The sequence below is a fragment of the Botryllus schlosseri genome, chromosome 5, assembly GCF_051294905.1.
Source record: "Botryllus schlosseri isolate E-star chromosome 5, Bs_hap1, whole genome shotgun sequence".
Lineage (NCBI taxonomy): Eukaryota > Metazoa > Chordata > Ascidiacea > Stolidobranchia > Styelidae > Botryllus > Botryllus schlosseri.
Genome location: NC_137240.1, coordinates 11686721 through 11708246, shown reverse-complemented (window position 1 = coordinate 11708246; position 21526 = coordinate 11686721). Strand labels below are relative to the sequence as shown.

Genomic DNA, 21526 nt, shown 5'->3' with positions numbered 1-21526 from the left:
GCCCCCTATGTACATTATCTCACCTTTGATATTTTTTACCTCTGTCTCGCAAAAATGCCCCCAGGTGGCAATAATACCCACTTTGAGAACTTTGAGAATTTCAAACGCTCCATTGAAATAGTTCAGTTTAAACCAGGGGTTCTCAACCTGGGGGGGGGGCGTGAAACATCTGAAGGGGGGCGCGAAGAAGCGGTCACCTGAAAAAAAATTTCGGAGCGCGATTTACCTACAATGCACGCGTGTTTCTCTCTATATAGACCCAATTTCATATATTTTTATTCTCTCATCAAAATTCATAACCGTCCATACCACCAGACAATCTGTTGAGGTTGCTAGCATCCCAGTTGGATTTTGTGATATGACGATAAAGGGGTCGCGAAATTTTTCACTATCAAAAAGGGGGGCGTGTCTAAAAAAAGGTTGAGAACCACTGGTTTAAACCAATCGCAACCCACTAGTATAATAAAAGCACGAACATTTCGTCTTTTCACTTCCAGGCGCAGCGTCGTTGCTTCAAGGCCAAGTGGTCACTGGCGTCCGCCTGGCGGAGGCCAGCGGCCGGCCTCTACCCCCGATCTCCGATGGGGAACTGGACAGCGACCTGCCGGCCCCGAAGAAGAAGGGCAAGCATCCCTCGGGAGGAAAGACTCCGGGGTCAGACTCGAAGATGCGCTCACAGTTTATCGGGGAGATCTTGAAATGGCGGGCCGCGACGACGCCGGACCACCCGTTGTTTACCCAAGTCAACAGCAAGGTGTGGATTGGACATTTAGTGCAATTTGACAGTTTGATATTCAAAATCAAAGTGATTGTATCCGGCAATACTGTGTACAGTACATATTATAGCAGTGCTCGAAAGCATTTATAATGGTAGATAGGGAAATCTCAGTCAATTATCCTTGTAAAAAGTATTTTGGGCTACACTGCCAGCCAACTTATCGTGACCTCTGAATTTTAGGATGCAAACCGAATTTTTATGATTTTGGAATCACTTGTGTTTGTGACAGCAGTAGTATGCTGATCATATTTTTGGATTTAGCTTTTGTCAGTGTTTGAATTCGTTTTGTCACCTACACCCTGCACATCATATCGCTATATATCCGATACGATTAAATTAGTCGGTGTTGCTAATCGAGTGGTACTAAGGACGTATATTTCTTCTCAATTACAAGTAGAAGTAGCGATTTTCGAGATATGACTGCTGCTTTAAATGGGAATAGGAAGCGAAGTTTTGAAATAGTGATAGAGCAACTAGTTTCTAAAAGTAAATTTGCTCTAAGGAACGCATACCTTGAGCGGGGGGAGGGGGTCTTTGGAAATTGCAAAGTGTGTCTTTGCGACTGACACAAAATTGTTAATGACACTGCAAACTGGTGCCATTTTTGAAAATATATTTCAGTTTCGGGGGCTATTTCGTAGAAGTACTATCGTAGTGCTTACCTCTGTTAAATATTTGCATCGCACACACCCATCCAACCGTCATATCTATTGTTGCTCTGTATCAATTTGTGTCACTTTCGTTTTCAGGCTGGCACGGCCGTACAGGCGACGTGCCTGCAACTGCACAAGAAAGCCGAGAAAATCGCCCAGCTCCTAATGTCCTGCCCATCCTCAGCCGGGGTGCCGTCCGGGGGACTTTCGAAGGGCGACCACGTCGCCCTGATGTTCAACCCCGGAATGGATCTGATCGCGGGCTTCTACGGCTGCCTCTACGCCGGATGCGTCCCGGTACCGATCCGACCCATCCACGCCCACGCAGTGTCGGCCGCTACCGTCACAGTCAAGATGATCGTCAACGTCAGCAAGGCTGTCGCGATCTTAACAAACGGGCACACGGCAAGAGTTTTGAAGTCAAAAGAAGTGTCTAACGCGCTCGGACCACAAGACGGGGACTGGCCCCCGATAATTGACATCGAAGAAAGCCCTAGGAAAAAGCAACCAATCTCATACCGGCCTCCTACGTCGGAAATGCTGGCGTACATTGATTTCAGTGTGTCGACCGCCGGCACCTTGATGGGGATAAAGGTAAAGCTTCTTACATACAGATACAGACAGCTTGTATTTGCAATCCTGATTTTAGATGTCGCACATCGCATCGATTCAGCTGTGTCGCAGTATCAAGATGCAGTGCGAGCTATACCCGTCTAGATCGGTGGCACTGTGCTTGGACCCGTACTCTGGATTGAACTTTGTTTTGTGGTGTATGAACAGGTGAGGATGCGATGGCGGCATGAAGTGTGTGTTGACAAACGCCAGTTGACTTGCACTGTAGTTTCTTACTATGTCAACCGCCTCTACCATTTGGTGTTTCCTCGTTCGTGTTTGTTTGATAGTTACGTCGGCCTGTGTAATATCAAATTTAATGGTTTAATTAAAATTGCCTTTTGACTCATTCTCGAAATGCCCTGATGGTTCAACGGCATTGTTCGATGGATAATAGGGACTTTTTAATCACTTTACAGAGGTCACAATAGATTGTTAATCTGTTCGATTGTTCGATGGGCATCAGGCTTAATTCCTGCTCCGTATGTTTTGTTGTTGTGTGACGTGATATGGGTTTAGTTATTGTCAGACCATGACAGCCTGTCATCATCTATCAATGTCAGATAAATTTTTAAGAATATTGAGTGAATGTTATTACATGTCTACGTCGATTACTGAAGCCTGATAACAATCACAAGCTATATTTTGTACAGTGTGTACACTGCAAGTTTTAAATATTCCTTTGCTTTCAGCGTCTACTCCGGGCATCATTCGTTCCTCATACCTCCGTCTGAAGTCGAAGCCAACCCTTTGCTCTGGCTGCAAGTCGTCAGCCAGCATAAGATCAGGGACGCGTACCTCACTTACTCCATAATGGAATTCTGCACAAAGGATCTCGCTCCCAAGATACCGGCGTTGAAGGTAAAAAGATTTTATTCGTTCTGCCAATTCGCACTCAAACCTTGCTGTATTCAACGCGTGCTTGTAGGCGAAAGGAATATCTCTCTCGAATATGCGGACTTGCGTTGTTGTCGCGGAAGAACGACCGCGGATTCAGCTCCTGACCAATTTTACAAAGCTCTACAAAGACTTGGGGCTTTCGATGAGAGCGGTTACGACGTCTTTCGGATGCCGGACGAATATCGCGATAGGCCTTCAGGTGAAATAAAGAGGATGTAGTCCTGATCAAGATGAATTACAACCCACAATGGAGTTTCTGAAAGCGTGTTTTGCGGGCCAAAATGCTTATGAAATACCAATGTTGTCTCTGATATTCTCTGCCATATTTGTAATTCATCAATTTGCAGCACACTGTTGCATTTCGACCACAAATGACTATGGCTCTATCTCGTGCTTTCTCTCCTCTGTACAAAGAAATATATGACAATCTGAAGCGTTGCAATGGAATTATATCACGTAATGGTGTTGGCAATTAGCGAGAATGGACAGTACATAGTGGCCTACGATCTGCTGCAGTTGTTATTCATTTATATGTGAAATGGAGACATTGACACCTGCTTTGTTGTAATAGATTAAGATTACCTTGTAAGATTTTCAAACCCCCTTCATATCTCCCCAATTTTGTTTATGTTGCAACATCTCTTGCTAAAATTGTAGTTTTTTAACAATCCCTATTTGCATGCAGGGCGCCTCCTGTCCGGACCCGTCGACGGTGTTTGTAGATACCAGGTCATTACGCAACGACCGCGTCTCATTGGTTGAAAAAGGATCCCCGCACAGCTTATGTCTTATGGAGACCGGGAAGGTATGGAACTTTGATATTTACGATTTCTCAGGCTGGGCACAAGGATTTGGGTATTGATTGTAATGAATGGAGTCAAGTAGTAAACTAACGTTTTTCACACCAAAATTTTTTTCGACACTTCTTTCCATGGAAGACCCGCAACATTAAAGACATGTATTACCGTAATTTTCCATGTATAATCCGCAAAATTTTCACCATTTTTTGCCCTAAAATGGGGGGGTGCGTATTATACATGGGAAAAACACGCTTGAAAAAAATCTCGATAAAAAACTTGAAATCACACCTTTCTTCGTGTTTGTTTCCAATCGCGCATCACTTTCAGCCATTATGCCCAGTAATTCGTATTATCAGTGTAATGCACTACCAATTAGCAAAAAGCGTTTTGCCAATTAACGAGAGTGGTCTGCACAGCAGCAATCTCCTACTGAGTTGGTTAGCCGTTTGCACGCGAGCGAAATTAGGTCATTCATTGATTGCTGAACGCGCGCGCGGCAATCCTCGCTAATTCATCGACAGGTCATGTGCGCAAAATATAATCCGCTTGCGTAATCAGTCGCACCTCCAACAGGCGTGGTGTGCACGACATAACCGTTGGCCTGAGCAATCGCATCTGGCCTCGTGCGCAAGATGTGGCGTCGCCGGCCTCGCAGGCTTTGGCTGCTATCTACTATTGTATAGAGGCAATACCGTTACTTGTATAATGATTAGCAATCGCATCTGTAATAGGCCTCGTACGCAAGACGTGGTCCGAACTACCGCGTCGCCAGCCTCGCAGGCTTTGGCTGCTCTGTACTATCGTTTAGAGACAATGCCGTTAATTGGGTCATGATTAGCGATAGTTATATAATGATTGTTCGACAGTGACATCGCAAAACAGAACAACATCTTATACTAAGACACAGCTATTCATGTACTGCGAATGCAGGGTGCGTACTATACATGGGTACAGGCTTTTTCCCAGAATTTGCATGCCATTTTAAGGGTGCGTATTAAACATGGGGGCGTACTATACTTGGAAAATTACGGTATGTGGGTGCGCACTTTCTTAGCAACGGCTTATTTGTGTAGCGACATTGTGATGAAAAGCTATATAGTCATAAGTATGATTAACAAGTATAAAATATTGACTTTGTTTGGTCGACTTGCATTATTGTCATTCTGTTTGCGGGAAAGGTACAAATTCTAACTTGAAATTTTCTTGTTGTCATAGTGAACGATACTGGACTCGGAATTTAATGCTTAATCAGTCGGATTCTGACTTTTGCCCAGTGCTACTTGCAGTATCGTGGTTCAAACTCGGTTGATTTGATATTTTTAGATTCTATCCGGCGCCAAAATTGTCATCGCCGACTGCGACACACGCGGGCAATGCGCCGACTCGAGACTGGGTGAAATCTGGATTTCGAGCCCCCACAATTCGAACGGGTACTACGCCGTGTTCGGGGCGGAATCCGGCAACAATTACGGCGATCATTTCGAGGTGCGTGTCTCTAGTTTGACCCGGGCCAGCGGGAAAAAATTTACGACGCACGGTTCGTGCAGGTTCATCTGAACACCGGAGACACGAAGAGTACTTTCTGCCGGACGGGATTTTTGGGTTTTCTGCGACGCACGGAGCTGACGTCTTCCACGGGCGGTAAGTTGGTTTCTTACGATCTCAACTTGCGTCTCTTGTCTTGAGTTTATTTTCATTATGAACGAGACATTCATATGGTAATTTTACCTACAAAAGATAGCAGTATATAATGAAACTTCTCGCTTGCACCAGAGGTGGTCAGTAACAAAGTACTTTTGAGTATTCAAGATGACTTTGCCTACTTATAGTACTTACTTGAGTGGTTTATGTCTACTTCCCACAAGTACTTAGCACTTTTAGCCTTAGGCTTTTTACTCTTTGGATTTTGTGAAGTAGGAAATAATTTTTGGATACATTTCTGTCATGTTTATGAATGATGTTGTCATTAAGGACTAGGCTAAGAATATAGGCCCTGTATCCACCATACATGAATGTATTTTTGAAAATTACATCAATCTGTAGTGCCCTTAGTCATTTTTTTGTGTTGGTCGCTAAGATCCCGCTGTAATTTCAATGGTACCTTCTCCTTACCCCACTAGTTTCGAATTGGGCGTTGCCAATATGATACGTTTCGACTTCGTCATGCTGCATCTGTGACGTCACGTCATTGATGATAAAGACAGCTCTTAGAAGGTTTTAATGCTGACTGCATTTATGGTTGTGTTATGTAGTGTTAAGATCTTAACCCGTTAATTCATCTGTCTCATTTTAGATCGACACGACGCGCTGTATGTTGTTGGCTCGCTTGAGGAAACGCTGGAAATCCGAGGGATGCGTTATCATCCGATGGACATCGAAAATTCGGTGATACGATGCACCAGCAAGATTATGGACTGGTAATTATTGGACGAACTATTTTCGTACGCACTGGCGGCGATGACGATTTGTGATTTTCCAGCGCCGTATTTCTATCCAACAATCTCCTCGTCGTGGCCGTCGAACTTGATGCGACTGAGAATTGCGCTTTGGATCTCGTGCCGCTGGTGGGTTTCTTGTTATCGTTGGTGTAGCAGTCGCTTACCGACTTTTCGCAGTAGAGCGGCCGGTGTTTTACCGCGCTTCTTCCAACTAAAAAGACCTGTGCGTCATAGCATTATGATCAAGTCATGGCAATATCCGTGACTGCAGTCGAGGCAAGTCAACTCATATCTTCGGATTTCGAGTCAATTTGAAACTTTTCAAAACAAATTTTAAACGTCTTCCACAATATTTGTAGTGACTAGACTCTAGTGTAGTCATTTCGGAAGTTTTCTGGTTATGTCACAATAATATTCGTGGAATCGTAGTGACTTGAGTCAAGTCGAGTCATCTGAAATCTTAAGAATTCGAGTCAATTTAAGACTTTGGTCATTTCAATTTAGTGGTGCGTGTATTTCGTGTATTTATGGGTCACATATATTCATTCAGAATATTTTCTACTCGATTTTAAGACGAAAATAATAAAGAAGCAAAATGTTTTCCTAATCAAAATTCGAGATTTCAACGTGCTAAACCAGTGGTTTCCAACCTTTTTCGACCCATCGCTCCCTTTTCAAGCTCAACACCGATCATCGCCCCCCAATTTTGTGTACCGAAAATTGGGCATACAATTCTGTAATCACCGGCGGGTTTACTAAAAAAAAGAAAGGTCAGCTGTTTTGACGCCTCATCGCCCCCTTCGCTATTTTCGCCCCCCTATCGTCGCCCCCTTCGTCATTTTCGCCCCCCTAGAACGCCAAATCGCCCCCTGGGGGGCAATATCGCCCACGTTGGGAACCACTGTGCTAAACCATGTCAAACTTTTCGAACTTCTATCGTAATTTCAAAACTATCGTACATTACTAGCGCTTGTGGATCCTATTTGCAATGTTGCATATAGCACTAAGAACCCCCATAAATACACGCACCACTTAATGACGGATTTTGTGTCACTAGGTTACCACGTAATCCAATACAGAATATTTTTTAACTGGCGTGCTTATGCGAAATATTAAATACCGGTAGCCGTGTTGCGGGTAGCAAGATACTGGCGCAAAATGCCTCGGTGAGTCAACCGCTAATTTTTGCCTTTTCCTCCCAAGGTGACCAACATCGTCTTGCGCGAACAGTACCTGATCACCGGCGTCGTGGTCATCCTGGACCCGGGCTCAATCCCGGTCAATTCCCGCGGTGAAAAGCAGAGAATGCACCTCCGGGACACCTTCCTGCAGGACCGCCTGGACCCGATTTACGTCGCCTATAACATGTAAATTCAAGCCGGACGCCGACTCGCACACCCCGGCAAGCCGAAAGACATTGTAAATAAGCCTATGCATTTTATACTCTGTCCGAGATGACTCTACGGCTTGGGCTTAAAGGCAAAAATTGGTTTCGTTCATCATGATTGTACTTTGTCTCATGGTAAAAGAAGCTTTTTTCATTTTGAGGCGTTTAGCGCATTTACACCTACGGCGTATCCTCTCACCCCCCACCCACGCATGCTGTGTTATTGTACTTCTTAAGTTATATACGTGCTGCTTCCTTCAATTGACACTTGTAGTGTTTGTAGCGGTTCGATGCGTTGGTATGATTCGTGTGTGTGTGGTACTAGCTGTCACAGTACCGTGAAGTGTGTGTGTATCTCTCATAGTTTCCGTATAATACCGAGGGGATAGCGACAGTTGCTCAAGCTCAATATTGATTTCACAGTACATTGTGCGAATGCGATTGATGATATACACACAAAGGTGGTCAGTAACCAAGTATTTGAGTTGGTTTTTCCCATTTTGGACAAATTTCTCAAAGAGTTGCGATTTTAGACTACGGTCACTTTTACTTGTGAGTTTTTTTGGTAAAACTACATACTTTTTACACTTCGGATTTAGGAGCAGTTACCGATTATACGTGGGGACGGGTCTTTCGAGAGTCGAGTCAGAAAAATGACCTTTTTTTAGTCAACCCATCAATATTAGCAGTCAAATTTCCCGTATTTATGAATGATACTTCATCTTTTGTATCTTGGTGAATTTTTCGGATCTGAAAATATGGCAATCCTAGTATTTGTAGCGTCATGTTGAGTTGGTCGCATAGATGCTACCTGCAATTAGGAAAGTGACCCACCTGTTAACTGTTTAAGGAATGCAACCCTTCGACCAAATCTACCTATTCAGACTAGAGCTTCATTTTCTACTTCTGAGTTCTGATTGAGTAGAAATTTACGAAGTTACTTCTAATTGTAGAGGTGTAACATGACTCACTACTTTGACCAGCTTCGTATATACAATATACATTAGGGCTGGTCAAAAATAACCTTTTTTCCTGAATCTTGTTGGCTACGTGATTAAATCATTAGGTTGCCTTAAAAAACGACGCACACCAAATTTGAATTCATTCCAACCAATATTCGCGGATTTCGTACAGTGTGAAAATTTTGAATTTGCCGAAAAATGCAAAAAAAAAAAAGTTTCAAATTTTTCCGCCAACCTCATGAAATTGTTGCTCTGTCTTTAAAAACCATGCAAAACAAATTTGACTCAATTCCAAGCTGTAGAAGCGGAGTTTTCTCAGTTTTTCTTTGATAATTCTGGGATTATCCTTGATCGGTGGACAATCCAAGAATTACCATCGAAAAACTGGAATAACTCCCGCTTCTACGGCTTGGAATTGAGTCAAATTTGTTTTGCACAGTTTTTGAAGACAGCCCAACAATTTCATGGGGTTGGCAGAAAAATTTGAAAAAAAATTTTTTTGCATTTTTGGGCAAATTCAAATTTTTCAAACTGTACGAAACCAGCGAATATTGGTTGGAATGAATTCAAATTTGGTGTACGTCGTTTTTTAAGGCAACCTAACGATTTAATCACGTAGCCAGCAAGATTCAGGAAAAAATGTTATTTTTGAACAGCCCTAATATACATAGTACGTACCTCGGTAAAGTAGCATTCGATCAGTTGAATCAATACACAAGACCGTATCTAATGTAGTGGCGCAAGACAAGATAATTTTTATATATGTGACACCGTTATAGTGTTTGTAATATGTGGTGGTACCAGGGCTCTACGAATTAGAAGCAGATACCGCGTTTGCCAAATACTTTTCCGCTAGTGTTAGCAATTACTATTTCACGCATCCTTGTACAATGTACAACGTACCAAGTCACCCCGTGTTTCACTATTTTCTGGTCGTACACAGACTATTATGGAGCAAATACCCTTACTAGATGCATGTTATTTTACACTTACAGTTACCATGTTCATATGTGCCCGCTTTTGTGACATCCGTCGGCGTGAGCGGCTAATAACACTTCAACCCGTTTGCTTGATCGACACGTTCTCATGTCTGTGATTCTGCCAGAGTATTCTTCTTCACTTCTACGCGCGGCCCGCTCTCATTCAATGCGATTACTGTGTCCGAGGGCGGCGGCCGCTATTTGTTGCAGTTTCTATGCTTTCGCGTGTTAATTCAGTTTTAGATATATTCTGCAATTTTGTGTCGTATCATGTGTAATATCTGCCATACCGTAATAATACCAGTTTGCATATAATGTACGTGTTGTCGGTAAGAGATCCGGTAGGAAGGGGGAGGTCAGTTCGAGCGCTGTACTTTCTGCGTAGGCCGACTGTCTTATGAGGAGAAATATACGAGATACTTCTACTTTTTTATTAATGACTCCACGAGAGTATCAGCCATGATGATTCTATGTTTCCCTCTGCAAGTACGAAGACGAGGTATCACTAAAGTGCCTTGTATCTTATATTTTAATGCGACCAACGGCATAGGAATACATTCTCACAAAATGGAATCATTTGGGAATATGTTCTGGTTCGTTTTATTGGTATCTTTTATCAATTCAAAACACCACAAGATAGCCATAATAACATGAAATATATATATTGTCCGTTAGATATCGATTTGGTCAATTCACCGACCGTTTACGCACAACAAATACAACGCTTCAAGTTCAATGTATCCTCAACAGAAACTGCACCAAATTATTCTTGAATCAGCACCAGGTCCGTTGGGCAGCAGTTTTGAAAACACGCCTGGCCACACGACAACGCGTTTGCCGACCGTGGATGCATTTCAATCACAGTGTCCAGTGTCCACGTTACCTACCTGGCTACGACTGAATTTTGATCACAACAAACCCGCTTATATCGGGTCTTTGGAAATGTCCTCAATATATATTGCGATTTGATAGAAAATAAGTGCAATATACGCACAAAAAATACGTTTATGCATTCGTAGACTATGTACCTAGACGAGCAGACGTTACCGACATTCTTCCCAAATGATGATTACAACATGACACGAAATAATAGCTAGACTAGTTGGAAATGTCGAGTGCTCTTGACAACCAACTGTGTGAATTATCATTGGTCATCACACCACCCGAAAATTATTGATTGCTCGCGTTTCATCTGTTTCATATGGATGAGTTGTAGTTGTATTCATATTGGTTTCACAAATATGTATAATGAATATATCGACGTGAAGTTTAGTCTCAGAACACTTGCAATGCAGATAGTATGCAGGTTACCTAACCCTGACGACAAGTATTTATCTATTTACGAAACATTTTGCATGGACAATCAATGTATAAGGGATAGTTTATTAGTTCTATACTCCGACGTCCTTCCGGCATGAGGACATCTCGACTGGTGAGGCATTTGGGAAATGTGTTCCTTGCGGCATGTTTACTTTTGCTCATATACTTGGCCACAAATGAAAATGACACGGACTCTGTTGCGAGCAAATCCTTCGAAGGGAGGGGAGGGAAACTCTCGATAGTTCGACAAAATATAGACGATGATTTGTACGATGAGGATATCAACTTCATTCAAAACCCGTGGGATATTGATTCGTCGCAAAAATCGTACGTCCCCGCTGATTTCAGCTCAGTGAACGAGAGCGAGGTGGAAAAGTTTGAAGTTGACGAGGTTGTCGTAGTGATGGTGGCGCAGGATGAAGGCAGCATCGTCGAATATAACAATGAATTTGTAGAGACGCTTGAAGAACCAGACAAGCCAGACGAAGTAGATGTCGATGACAAGGACATGCTTCGAGAAAATGATGTCATTGAAGGCAATCTGGTCATCGACAGAAGCGATGACCTTATTATGACGGTTCGTTTCATTATGAAATATTCTCCGATTGGATCTAGCTGGATTAAAACTAGATCAGTAGTGGACGATATCACCGCGCTGGGCGGTGATTTTGAGAGACGAGACACCGGCGAATATAACTGTAGAAGTAGGAGTAATATGCATGTAAAACTACTTGAGTAAGTGGACACAGCCTACTTAAATACTGCTGCAAAGTAGAAGTATAAGGTTAATGATGGCCTCTAGTCTGTAGGAGGCGAAAACCTATGCTGAGCTTGTTAAAGGGGCGATGAGTAAAAAAAGTTTGGAAATCACTGCTCTAGATTTAGAATACGCTTGACCTGATTATCTATCGACATCTGTTGGAATCATCAAATAAGGGTAATTGTAGTAGTAGCTCTATGGCGCCACTAGGGTGTGACGACATCGCAGGTGCTTCGGTGCTTGGTCGTCGTCACTGAATCAGAGATGAGCATGGATTAGGATTAGGTTTTGAAAAACAGGATTTGTGAAATTTTGTCGGATTTGGATTGGATTTGGATTAGACATTTTTTTCAGAACGGATTAGGATTTGGATTGGATTTACCTATTTTCTGGCAGATTGAAATGTCGTATTGCGAATGGCGACAAACTTTATTCAGATCAGTCATTAATGTACTTATGGTTACTAAGTTATCTTGAATCAAGTGAATCGTTGGTTTTGAAAGAAAATTTTCGAATCCCTTAATTGCATAAATTAGTATTTTTTCTGAATTTCCAGTTGGAATCGGATTAGGATTGGACATGGACTTGAATATGAAAAAGTTATGGATTAGGATTTAGATTTGAAGGTTAGAATTTGGATTGGTTTAGGACATAGAAATTTCAAATCCGCTCATCTCTGCACTGAATACATGGCTGCTTGAGAACTCACGTCTCGTATATTAGACAGACTGTCAGTCACGTTACTACATGGTGGCAGCTGTGGGATTCGAACCCACGCCATCGAAATGACTGGTATACGTTTGTGCTGCTTATAAGCCTTTGTGCTTGTCCCGAGAAGGGAGATGTAGTGGTAGCTCTATGGCGCCACTAGGGTGTGACGACATCGCAGGTGCTTCGGCGCTTGGTCGTCACTGAATACATGGCTGCTTCAGAACTCACGTCTCGTATATTTGACAGACCGTCAGTCACGTTACGACTAGGGCTGGGCAAGATCGAGTACCTGAGTGATTCGATTCTGAATCACGGAATATGCTTCGAGTCGAGTCGAGTAATCGAGTATCACCCATTATGACGTCATAACGGAATGTAATACGTCTTAGTTCAATTATGTACCGTTTAGGCCACCACAAATAATATAATGCCTGATACCCATCTCATAAATGATGCTTTGGTATTTTTTCTGACCATCTCCATTTCATTTCACTTGGTGACAATGTTGTGGGATAATCATGACTTCAGAAATGCGCTACGTCCAGCCACGTCCGTAGCTTTGTAATATGTTCCATATGTTCCATATGCTGCGATATCGCCAAACAAGGCTTCAAGGCTGGAACAGTTAAAATTAGCATAGAAACTAAATTCTCGTGGACAAAAATCAACTTTCAGTGGCGATAGAGCGTATAATTTCAGTATTCGAAAAAATGGTATTTTGCTAATCGACTCGAATCATTAAAATTAATACTCGATTCCGATTCGAGTACTCGAATCATTGTGCCCAGCCCTAGTTACGACATGGTGGCAGCGGTGGGATTCGAACCCACGCCATCGAAATGACTGGTATATGTTTGTGTTGCTTATAAGCCTTTGTGCTTGTCCCGAGAAGGGAGATGTAGTGGTAGCTCTATGGCGCCACTAGGGCGTGACGACATCGCCGGTGCTTCGGTGCTTGGTCGTCACTGAATACATGGCTGCTTGAGAACTCACGTCTCGTATATTAGACAGACCGTCAGTTACGTTACTACAGTAATATCATCCAACCCATCATGCCAATGTATGACTTACTGATGCGATATCTGACTTGCCGTATTCAAAGATTTTACTAAAACTCTGCATGTGGTATATCAACCGCCTGCAATCCTGCATCAAGATTCATTTTTCGTCCAATATTAGCCTAATAACAGAAGTCCGAACATAGGCCTACCATGAATGTAGCACCATAACATGCCTGCGATGCATGTTAAAGTAAAGGATCGCTACTGATGCGTGTCGTTCGACATCCTCCTATCTGTTCATGCCATCGCATTGTGTCCTATCGCATTGTACATTGTGTGTGACTTGTTCAGATGAAAAATATAACCCAACGATATTCTATATTCTATTCCATAAAAATACACCCACGAGTCGTTTCCATTTTTGCAGAAAAACGAGTCCCTCGAAAAGCTCGGCGATATCTTTTCTGCCAGTGTCGATTCTCCAGACAGTCCATATTACACAGCGATAGAGTTGTTACCAACCTTGAAAAAGCCACCTTCCGATATCAACGAACCAGGCGAATTCGGCCATCCATTCCGCATACCACTAAAAACCGGTATAGCGCTCAGCGCAGTCATATCACAGGGATACGCACAACACGGCTTTAACACTATTGTGAGTGATATAATATCTCCTCACAGAAACCTTGGCGATAAAAGGGAGGAGGAATGCAAGGTATGTTTCGTTTTATATCGCGATCCCGTGACTTGCAAATGTGCCAATAAGCTCCGCTTGTGCTCTCCGGGTCCGTCGCAGTGGTCGCAAACAACGCACCTATTGGCGGGATAATTATTAAAATTAGAATTAGATGAGATTTTTAAAATTGCGTGTTAGGCGCTAGGCTTGGATATAAAATTAAATCGAAAAATCTTTGACGGATCGTCACCTTGACAATGTATATGTCGCCGCAGTGCAATTCGTCAAACATCTGCCCCAGGCCAGTATGTGTGTCAATCATGGTTGTAACCAAGTCACAAGGCTCCGAGTCACAAGTCAATCTCACTTTTATAGTTTTGACTCGAGTCAAGGGGAGTTATTTTCAATTCGCCACCGAGTCAAGTCCGAGTCCAAGTCATCGAGCAGAGGTTCGAGTCTGAGTCATGGGATAATGACTCGAGTCCGAGTCCAAGTCATTGTGTTGAATGCTCAGTTTCCAGTTGAAGTCTTGTTAAACCCATTGTTATATCTCTGTTTGGTGATATCGAATGGTTCGCATTTATAATATACTAATTTTCCTCACTTTTAATAGTTTCTGGCCGCATTTTCAAGTACCAGTACCAATAGACGAAATCCCAATAGGGTGGTTACTCTACTATTCGTCGAAATTACAATGAAATGTCGGTCTTAGCCATCTGAGTCTCGAGTCATATGACTTGGTTCGAGTCATGCGCAATGACTCGAGTCCAAGTCGAGTCAATACACATATTGACTCGAGTCGAGTCGAGTCATTTCCGTATTTTGATAAAATGACTCGAGTCAAGTCGAGTCATCAGAAAATCGTGACTCGAGTCGAGTCATGACTCGAGTCATTACAACCCTGGTGTCAATCAGTCACACAGTGCCGAGTCCCACTACGTGGCATTGACCAAGTGTCTATATTCAAAATTCATGCAATCACAATCCCACGTTTTCATCATCGACGATACCACCACAAAATTTAGGAAACAAAAATATCGTTGCTGTGATGAGTGTGATTATAGATAACTAACCTACGGAGGTTAGTTATCTATAGTGTGATCCGCAGTCACGACTCGCGCACGAGCGCGACAGATCACTATTGTAACGTCATGAAGATATATTATGTCACAATAGCTGAAGTATGAAACTAGGGGGCGCAAGAGCAGAGCACCTTTGGTAATTACGCCAGTAGCACTTATTATAAAATACATTCGTATGTAGTTGATCAGATGTAATACAACAAGTACCGCAGAGACTGTATTAAGCACACCAGTGGCTGAGCGGAATAGGCCGCCCTCACCGAAACACCTAGGCATAAAATTGATAAATATAACATATGGCAACGCTGCTAAAGTTGTCACAGGAGGGAGTGTAGAGTACGGCTGCTACGCCAGTCATATATCAATCGATGTGTTTGTCAATTAGCTGTTGATAACATATATACATAGGCTCCACTGAACAGTTGTTGCCCTTTTCCGCTTTCAGAATATCCCTGGGCCCATCCCCTCACTGACCCACTCAAAATAGTTTGCAATCTAATTTCGGCACTTCTACTCGCACACCAAAATTTCTAGAACTGACAGACATACCACTGACACACTCAGTCGTATTGCAATATTTTTCTGGGATAAGAACATGTGCCAAACGAAATTTTTTATTAGTTTCCTAATCACCAAAAGGGTCTATTGCCCACATCAAAATGTTCTTGTGGTCGACAGGTTAAGAACTTCTGCTATGGACTCCATACTGCTGTAGCTGTAGGCGCTGTATAGTGTATATCCTATGTATAATTCGACATTACGATTGGTTAATAAAATATTATTTATTGTTCTTCAGGTAACTTGATTCATTTTCGATTACAGACTGCAAAGTTTCTCAGGCCTCTTCCCAGTGTTTCTGTAATCATTTGCTTCCGAAATGAGGCGTACTCTGTTTTGCGGCGAACGTTATACAGCGTTTTAGAAACAGTTCCCGAATCACTGCTGAAAGAAATTATCCTGGTTGATGATAACAGTCGGTCAGGTTAGTGGAGTGCTGATATTGGAATTCGAATGTAGGGAAGGATATCTTTCTACACGTAACATATGAAAGTCAGGCGTTTATTTGAAAGGAGTTGTAAAAGTCAAATTTCAACACATTTTCCTGTTCTAACTGGATTATGGTATAACGATTTTCGGACAATTTGTAGACGCGAAAATACCCTGGCATAATATTATGAATTTACATGGTAACAATTAACGAAGTTATATTTAAACTAATCATTAATGCAAGATTACTTCCAAGATGCAAGATTGGGCATGTGCATCAGAGTTGATAAACCCTGGTATAGTACAGTAGCCTCTCAGCTCTCAGCTGTCATAACAACTTATTATTACGTCATTTGCTTGACTGATGCGCTTGTCTAGTGTGTACACTGTACACTGTACAGCCTGTCCCATAGAAACTCCTAGAATGAAGTCGTACCTATGTATTTTCAGGAAGTTTCGGAGATGCATTGAAACGCGAAGTCGAAGAGCTGTCCACCATCGTTTCTTTGGTTAGGTCAACGGAAACGCTAGGTGTCGCTCGTTCAAGGCTGCTAGGTTTGAAAAATGCCAAAGGGGAGGCGGTAGCATTTCTTGACTCGCATTGTAAGTTGAAACTAAAATCATTTGCGTGTCCCTGCACTCTCGTGGAAATAGTAGGGCCGGGTAAAACGATTTGAGCACTCGGACCAGATTCGGATATTATTTGTAATGATACGAGTCTAGTAGCCTAGTAGAGCCGTTTTTTTTTCGAGTATCGAATGATTACGCTTTGGTACCAAACCAACAGTGTTTTTGTCAACGAGAAATGTAGGCCGTCTTTCGGTAATTGCTACCCGCCGGTAGAGCCTTGAAATCAAGATTACGGAATTACTTTTGGTGGTGTTTAACTGACCTTATATTCCTTATAATAGCGAATGGTTATATATGTTGACTTTAAAAGTTATTGGTACTGTTATAAGTTATAACGCGATATTGACTGGTCAACTCGAATCGGAATTTAATCACCATAGGTAGCCTACTATCGCAATGGTTACATATCGATATTCTTTTCCCTACTCTGAAACTGCAAGTACATCCCATATCTTTAGACTTGAAAGCTTTTCCTGTGGTCACGAAAATGAAGTTCCGTTCGTTATTTACGTTCGTTGTGATAATTCTTCATCCGCTCATTCCTGTTTTAAAAATAACACATATAAGTTCCCACCGCTGAAATTTATTGAGCCCGGCAATCTCGGACATTACTGATCACCAAAACTATAGTATCGTTTTAGCCACATGTCGTCTGCGACATCGTATAGGATATAACTTTTATCAGACGGCGCGGTTTTGCGTATAATAGCCACGAATTGCTACAGGCGAATGTTACGAAGGATGGATCGAACCGCTCCTTGAAAAAGTCCGACAAAACCGCACTACTGTCGCGATACCTGTTATTGAAATAATTGACAAGGAAACGTTCGGATTCAGCGTCACTCCTACGAAAACGGTGTCTCAACTTACACAGATCATAATCACCATCGAGTTCAAAGTCAATAACAATACTTTCAGATACAAAGAGGTGGCTTCGACTGGAGTCTCACGTACCGATGGATACCGCCAAGTCGCGAACGATTCAGCGATCCTGATTCTGATCCCTTGAGTCCCATTCCGTCTCCGACCATGTCCGGTGGAGTGTTTGTGGTTGACAGAAAGTCTTTCATCGAGACCGGCTCGTACGATGATGGCATGGATGTCTGGGGTGCGGAGAACTTGGAAATCTCTTTTCGGGTAATATATCTGCGCGCACTCAACCTTGTGTTATTACACAATTTACGCTTTCGTAACTTTTGCATACAGAAATGCAATTGTATTCAACCGCAACGTATAGTACACAAGAGGGATGGAAAAATCACTTCCAACGAAGCTATATAGACATTAACTGCCTTAAACAAGTCTCGTATCACTCACTGTTGTAACTTCATCTAATCCAAAACAGATGTGACAATGTATTTGTGTCATTGTTGCGAGAAACTTGATTGATGAAAAATCAGAAATTTTGCTAAGATAATGTAAGACTGATGTGGACTCACATGACAAGATGCTTCACAAATGCTCGCATGTGCAATGTACCCTAATAATGTATATAGGGTTTGATCAAAAGAAACATTTGATGCTACGATGTTGCTTGTCACATAGGCCTACACGATGACCTCAGAATATGATTCAAACCGTGATGACATCATATTTACCGTTTCCGTTTAATATAGAATTTGAGGTCATAAATTAAGAAATTTTGTCAGTATCATATTTCGTCAATAACGTATACCGTCATCGGTAATCTCAAATTTAATATTCCTTACATTCACGCCATGACACTTCTGAGTTCGGACACCACTTTTACGCATATTCCGACGCCCAACATATGGTTTGTAAGCTACATAAAGTGTGTTCAGAGGGAATTGTAGTCTTGATCTTTCTTCACGGAATTACGAAAATTGACAGGCCCGTATCTAATAATTCATGAAGAAACTACGAGTTTATTTCTTTTTTACATCTTAAAAATATTCAATTGGAAAATTGGTTCGCATTATTCATCGAATTACATTCGCAGTGTAGTCCGCATGCTTTTTAGACATGGATGTGTGGAGGACGTTTGGAAATCATACCTTGCAGTCACGTGGGGCACATTTTTCGGAATCGAGCTCCCGAGTCAGCAAACTTGGAAACGGTTTTGCACAACAAGAAAAGAATCGCAAATGTGTGGCTGGAAAACTATCAGGACGTATTTTTCAAAAGATTGCCTTACGCTGCTGAGGTAACGGTGATTCATGCTACATCACCACGACCTGTTGTGAGGCCTATCTACTGTAGGCGCAGATAGGACAGTCTGGGCATTACGAATTACTTTACTTTATCCGAGTACTCAAGTAGCTTTTGCCTACTTACTTACTCAAGTGGTTATATATACTTCCACTTATATTGGAACAGTCTTTAGGCAAAACTATACTTACTTTTTTCACTTTGGGTTTTGTAATATCGAAAGTAGTTTGGTGGTATGCTTGCATTCCTCTTATGAGTGAAATTGAGATGGAAACTGGGCGAAAGAGCCCGATGTATCACACCAACTGAATATATGTTCCAAAAATGCACCTAGTTGTAGTGTTATATATTTTTCGTTAGTCACGAAAATACACCCTGCAATTTTGAAAGCGCCACCTCCGTGTAGCTGTTAAAAGTATGCGACCCATTTACCAAATCTACATTTTAAAATTACTTATGCGTACTTTCCATACCCTCATTTTTTACTTCTACTTGAAGTAGTTGAGATTGACAATTCTACTTGTATTCGCATACAAATTTAGGTCTTACTTCTACTGTTACTTGCGTAGTAACGCGGACTACTTTTTCCAGCTCTGACTGCAGGTCAGGAAATGTTAATATTAGATATGATCCGACTATACAGATGTGTTTAAAGTTAAACCTTGATGGTATCACTATATGCGAAATTCCGGGGCAATTACATCGTACGCGCAGGGAAATGCTGTTGTCTACAGTTATCGGCAACGATCATGGATTTAGGTAGGCCGCGCTTCCAAATCGTCGCCGATTTCGGTTATATGCATCAGATTCCAAAGAAAACTGCACAAATAAGTAATCTAAACTGCAAGACAACAGTAAAGATACCAGAGTAACTTCTGTTACAATGCTGACGTGGGTAACCACATGCCAGATATTATAGTAATTATAGGCCACTGCCGCAGCTGTGTAATATATATGATGAATAACAACTAAACATCGACATGTAAAAGGTGAACGCTGGTAATCTAACCGCCCGATTGAAGCTCAAAGCGGGTCTCCAATGCAAGCCGTTCAAGTGGTATTTGGAAACCGTCTACCCCGAACTATATATCCCAGAACTGAATCCCAAGTACAGTGGAGCGGTGAGCTCATTCGATCCGTAGCATTTGTTAGCAATGGAAAGTTAATCTGTTTCGTAAATTAAGGTATGCTGCAAATTTGGTGAAAAGGCACAGGTATGCATCGACACTCATAACAGCGACGCGATTCCGGGCCGGCTGCTCTGCGTGGACAGTTTTGAAGATGCATTAGCTACACAACAATTCGAATTTACTAGACAGGTAGGCCTATGCAGAAACATAGTGAGCGGAGCTGAAATATACGTTTGACGTGTTCACAACACCAATTTTATCTATATTAAATGTCGACTTTGAACATTGTGATGTCAAGTACTTGCCCTAAGCTTTCCATCTCATCAGGCATCAGACATCATCGCCGCATTTACACTCATATAGATGAGTCCGTAACTTCGTAAGCCTACTATAATATCATGCTTATAATTGTTTTGTTGTGAGTAGTTTCATAATGAAACTTCGTAAAATGTATAGTCATCCCCGATACATAGCCTACTATGAATGAAGACACTTGAGAAAATAACGATGTCTGCACTTCGCAGGGTGAAATTCGACAAACCGGATCACGTGATATTTGCATCGGAGCTAAAGGTTCAAAGGTCGAAGTTCAGAGATGCAGTTTCCCGGTGTTAGGTCCTGACGTACCCAGTACACAGAGGTGGAATTACACCGAGGTCAGTTCATATTAGATTACGGATTACGCACGATAGTGCAGGCTGCGTGCAACAAGTGCAGCATTATTGGCTTTGGCAGGAGAAAAGTACCTAAAATAACAAAATATGTTGTGCATGATTATATCACATTTCCACAGAATCACACAATCGTGAACTTGGAGACCAAAACTTGCCTATCTGCGTCCACTACTAAAGTATGGTTGGAAGATTGCGACAAGTCCAGCAAATTGGGACAAACCTGGAAATGGCTTTAACAAAGACGACACGTTTGCGTGCAAGACGCTTGCAAATTAGGTTCATAAGCACTGTGCCTCGTTAAGAGTTTTGCATGATTGCATGCTGCACGAACGATTGAGTGTAAGAAGTCTAAGCATGCGCATCGAGTAAGATTGTTTGACTCGACAAAACACATTTCCGTTCTTCTACTTATCTTACATGATCTGTTTCTTGCGAGCATTCTGAAATATATATATAATAGTCTTCATTTCAGCGTGTACGTTATATATTCTCATATCCTCATCCAAGTCTGAATTCGCAGCGGACGAATTCCGGCTGCAAAATTGCATGCAGATGCGTTATTTTCGAAATGCGACCGCCGATTTACCACTGGCGCGAAAACTGTACGAAAACTACCTAGGAGTATCTAGGAACTGGTACCAGATCGTTATTTTAGTTCTATATATCTCTGAGCTATACTTACGAAATTCGAAACAACGAATATTCGGCATTCAGCGATACAGCACTAGTACCACCGTTTTGAGAAGGGCGTCGAAAATATTGTTACTTAAATAGAGATTGAAAGAGGAATTAAGTCACTTCTGGACAGTGCTCGAAGTGAATCAGCATAGTCTTTGCTTTAAAACCATAAAATACTACTCATATTAGTCGCATGGT

The 21526-nt window shown here is 42.0% G+C and overlaps 2 protein-coding genes across 4 annotated transcripts in view; both read left to right on the top strand.

Annotated features, from left to right (window-relative positions):
* LOC145439717 (disco-interacting protein 2 homolog C-like) overlaps window positions 1-9825 on the top strand; it is a 31999-nt gene extending 22174 nt beyond the window's left edge. For 2 of the 3 annotated variants that reach the window (XM_080317284.1, XM_080317282.1), the window contains 11 exons: window positions 498-754; window positions 1528-2025; window positions 2081-2211; window positions 2736-2904; window positions 2972-3142; window positions 3629-3748; window positions 5067-5228; window positions 5291-5384; window positions 6037-6160; window positions 6223-6307; window positions 7385-9825. In XM_080317284.1, the coding sequence (XP_080173410.1) occupies window positions 498-754; window positions 1528-2025; window positions 2081-2211; window positions 2736-2904; window positions 2972-3142; window positions 3629-3748; window positions 5067-5228; window positions 5291-5384; window positions 6037-6160; window positions 6223-6307; window positions 7385-7552 (1979 nt within the window). In that variant the 3' untranslated portion in view covers window positions 7553-9825. The remainder of the gene's footprint in view (window positions 1-497; window positions 755-1527; window positions 2026-2080; window positions 2212-2735; window positions 2905-2971; window positions 3143-3628; window positions 3749-5066; window positions 5229-5290; window positions 5385-6036; window positions 6161-6222; window positions 6308-7384) is intronic. The other variant, XM_080317283.1, reaches the window with a different exon arrangement.
* The window catches only part of LOC145439741 (polypeptide N-acetylgalactosaminyltransferase 6-like), a 37834-nt gene extending 16713 nt beyond the window's left edge, over window positions 1-21121 (top strand). The window contains exons 2-12 of the mRNA XM_080317352.1: window positions 10886-11407; window positions 13730-14017; window positions 15883-16042; window positions 16498-16650; window positions 17403-17533; window positions 17596-17814; window positions 18659-18841; window positions 19836-19967; window positions 20031-20165; window positions 20501-20632; window positions 20770-21121. Coding sequence (XP_080173478.1) covers window positions 10925-11407; window positions 13730-14017; window positions 15883-16042; window positions 16498-16650; window positions 17403-17533; window positions 17596-17814; window positions 18659-18841; window positions 19836-19967; window positions 20031-20165; window positions 20501-20632; window positions 20770-20886 — 2133 coding nt within the window. The 5' untranslated portion in view covers window positions 10886-10924 and the 3' untranslated portion in view covers window positions 20887-21121. The remainder of the gene's footprint in view (window positions 1-10885; window positions 11408-13729; window positions 14018-15882; window positions 16043-16497; window positions 16651-17402; window positions 17534-17595; window positions 17815-18658; window positions 18842-19835; window positions 19968-20030; window positions 20166-20500; window positions 20633-20769) is intronic.
* The last annotated feature ends 405 nt before the right edge of the window (window positions 21122-21526 follow it).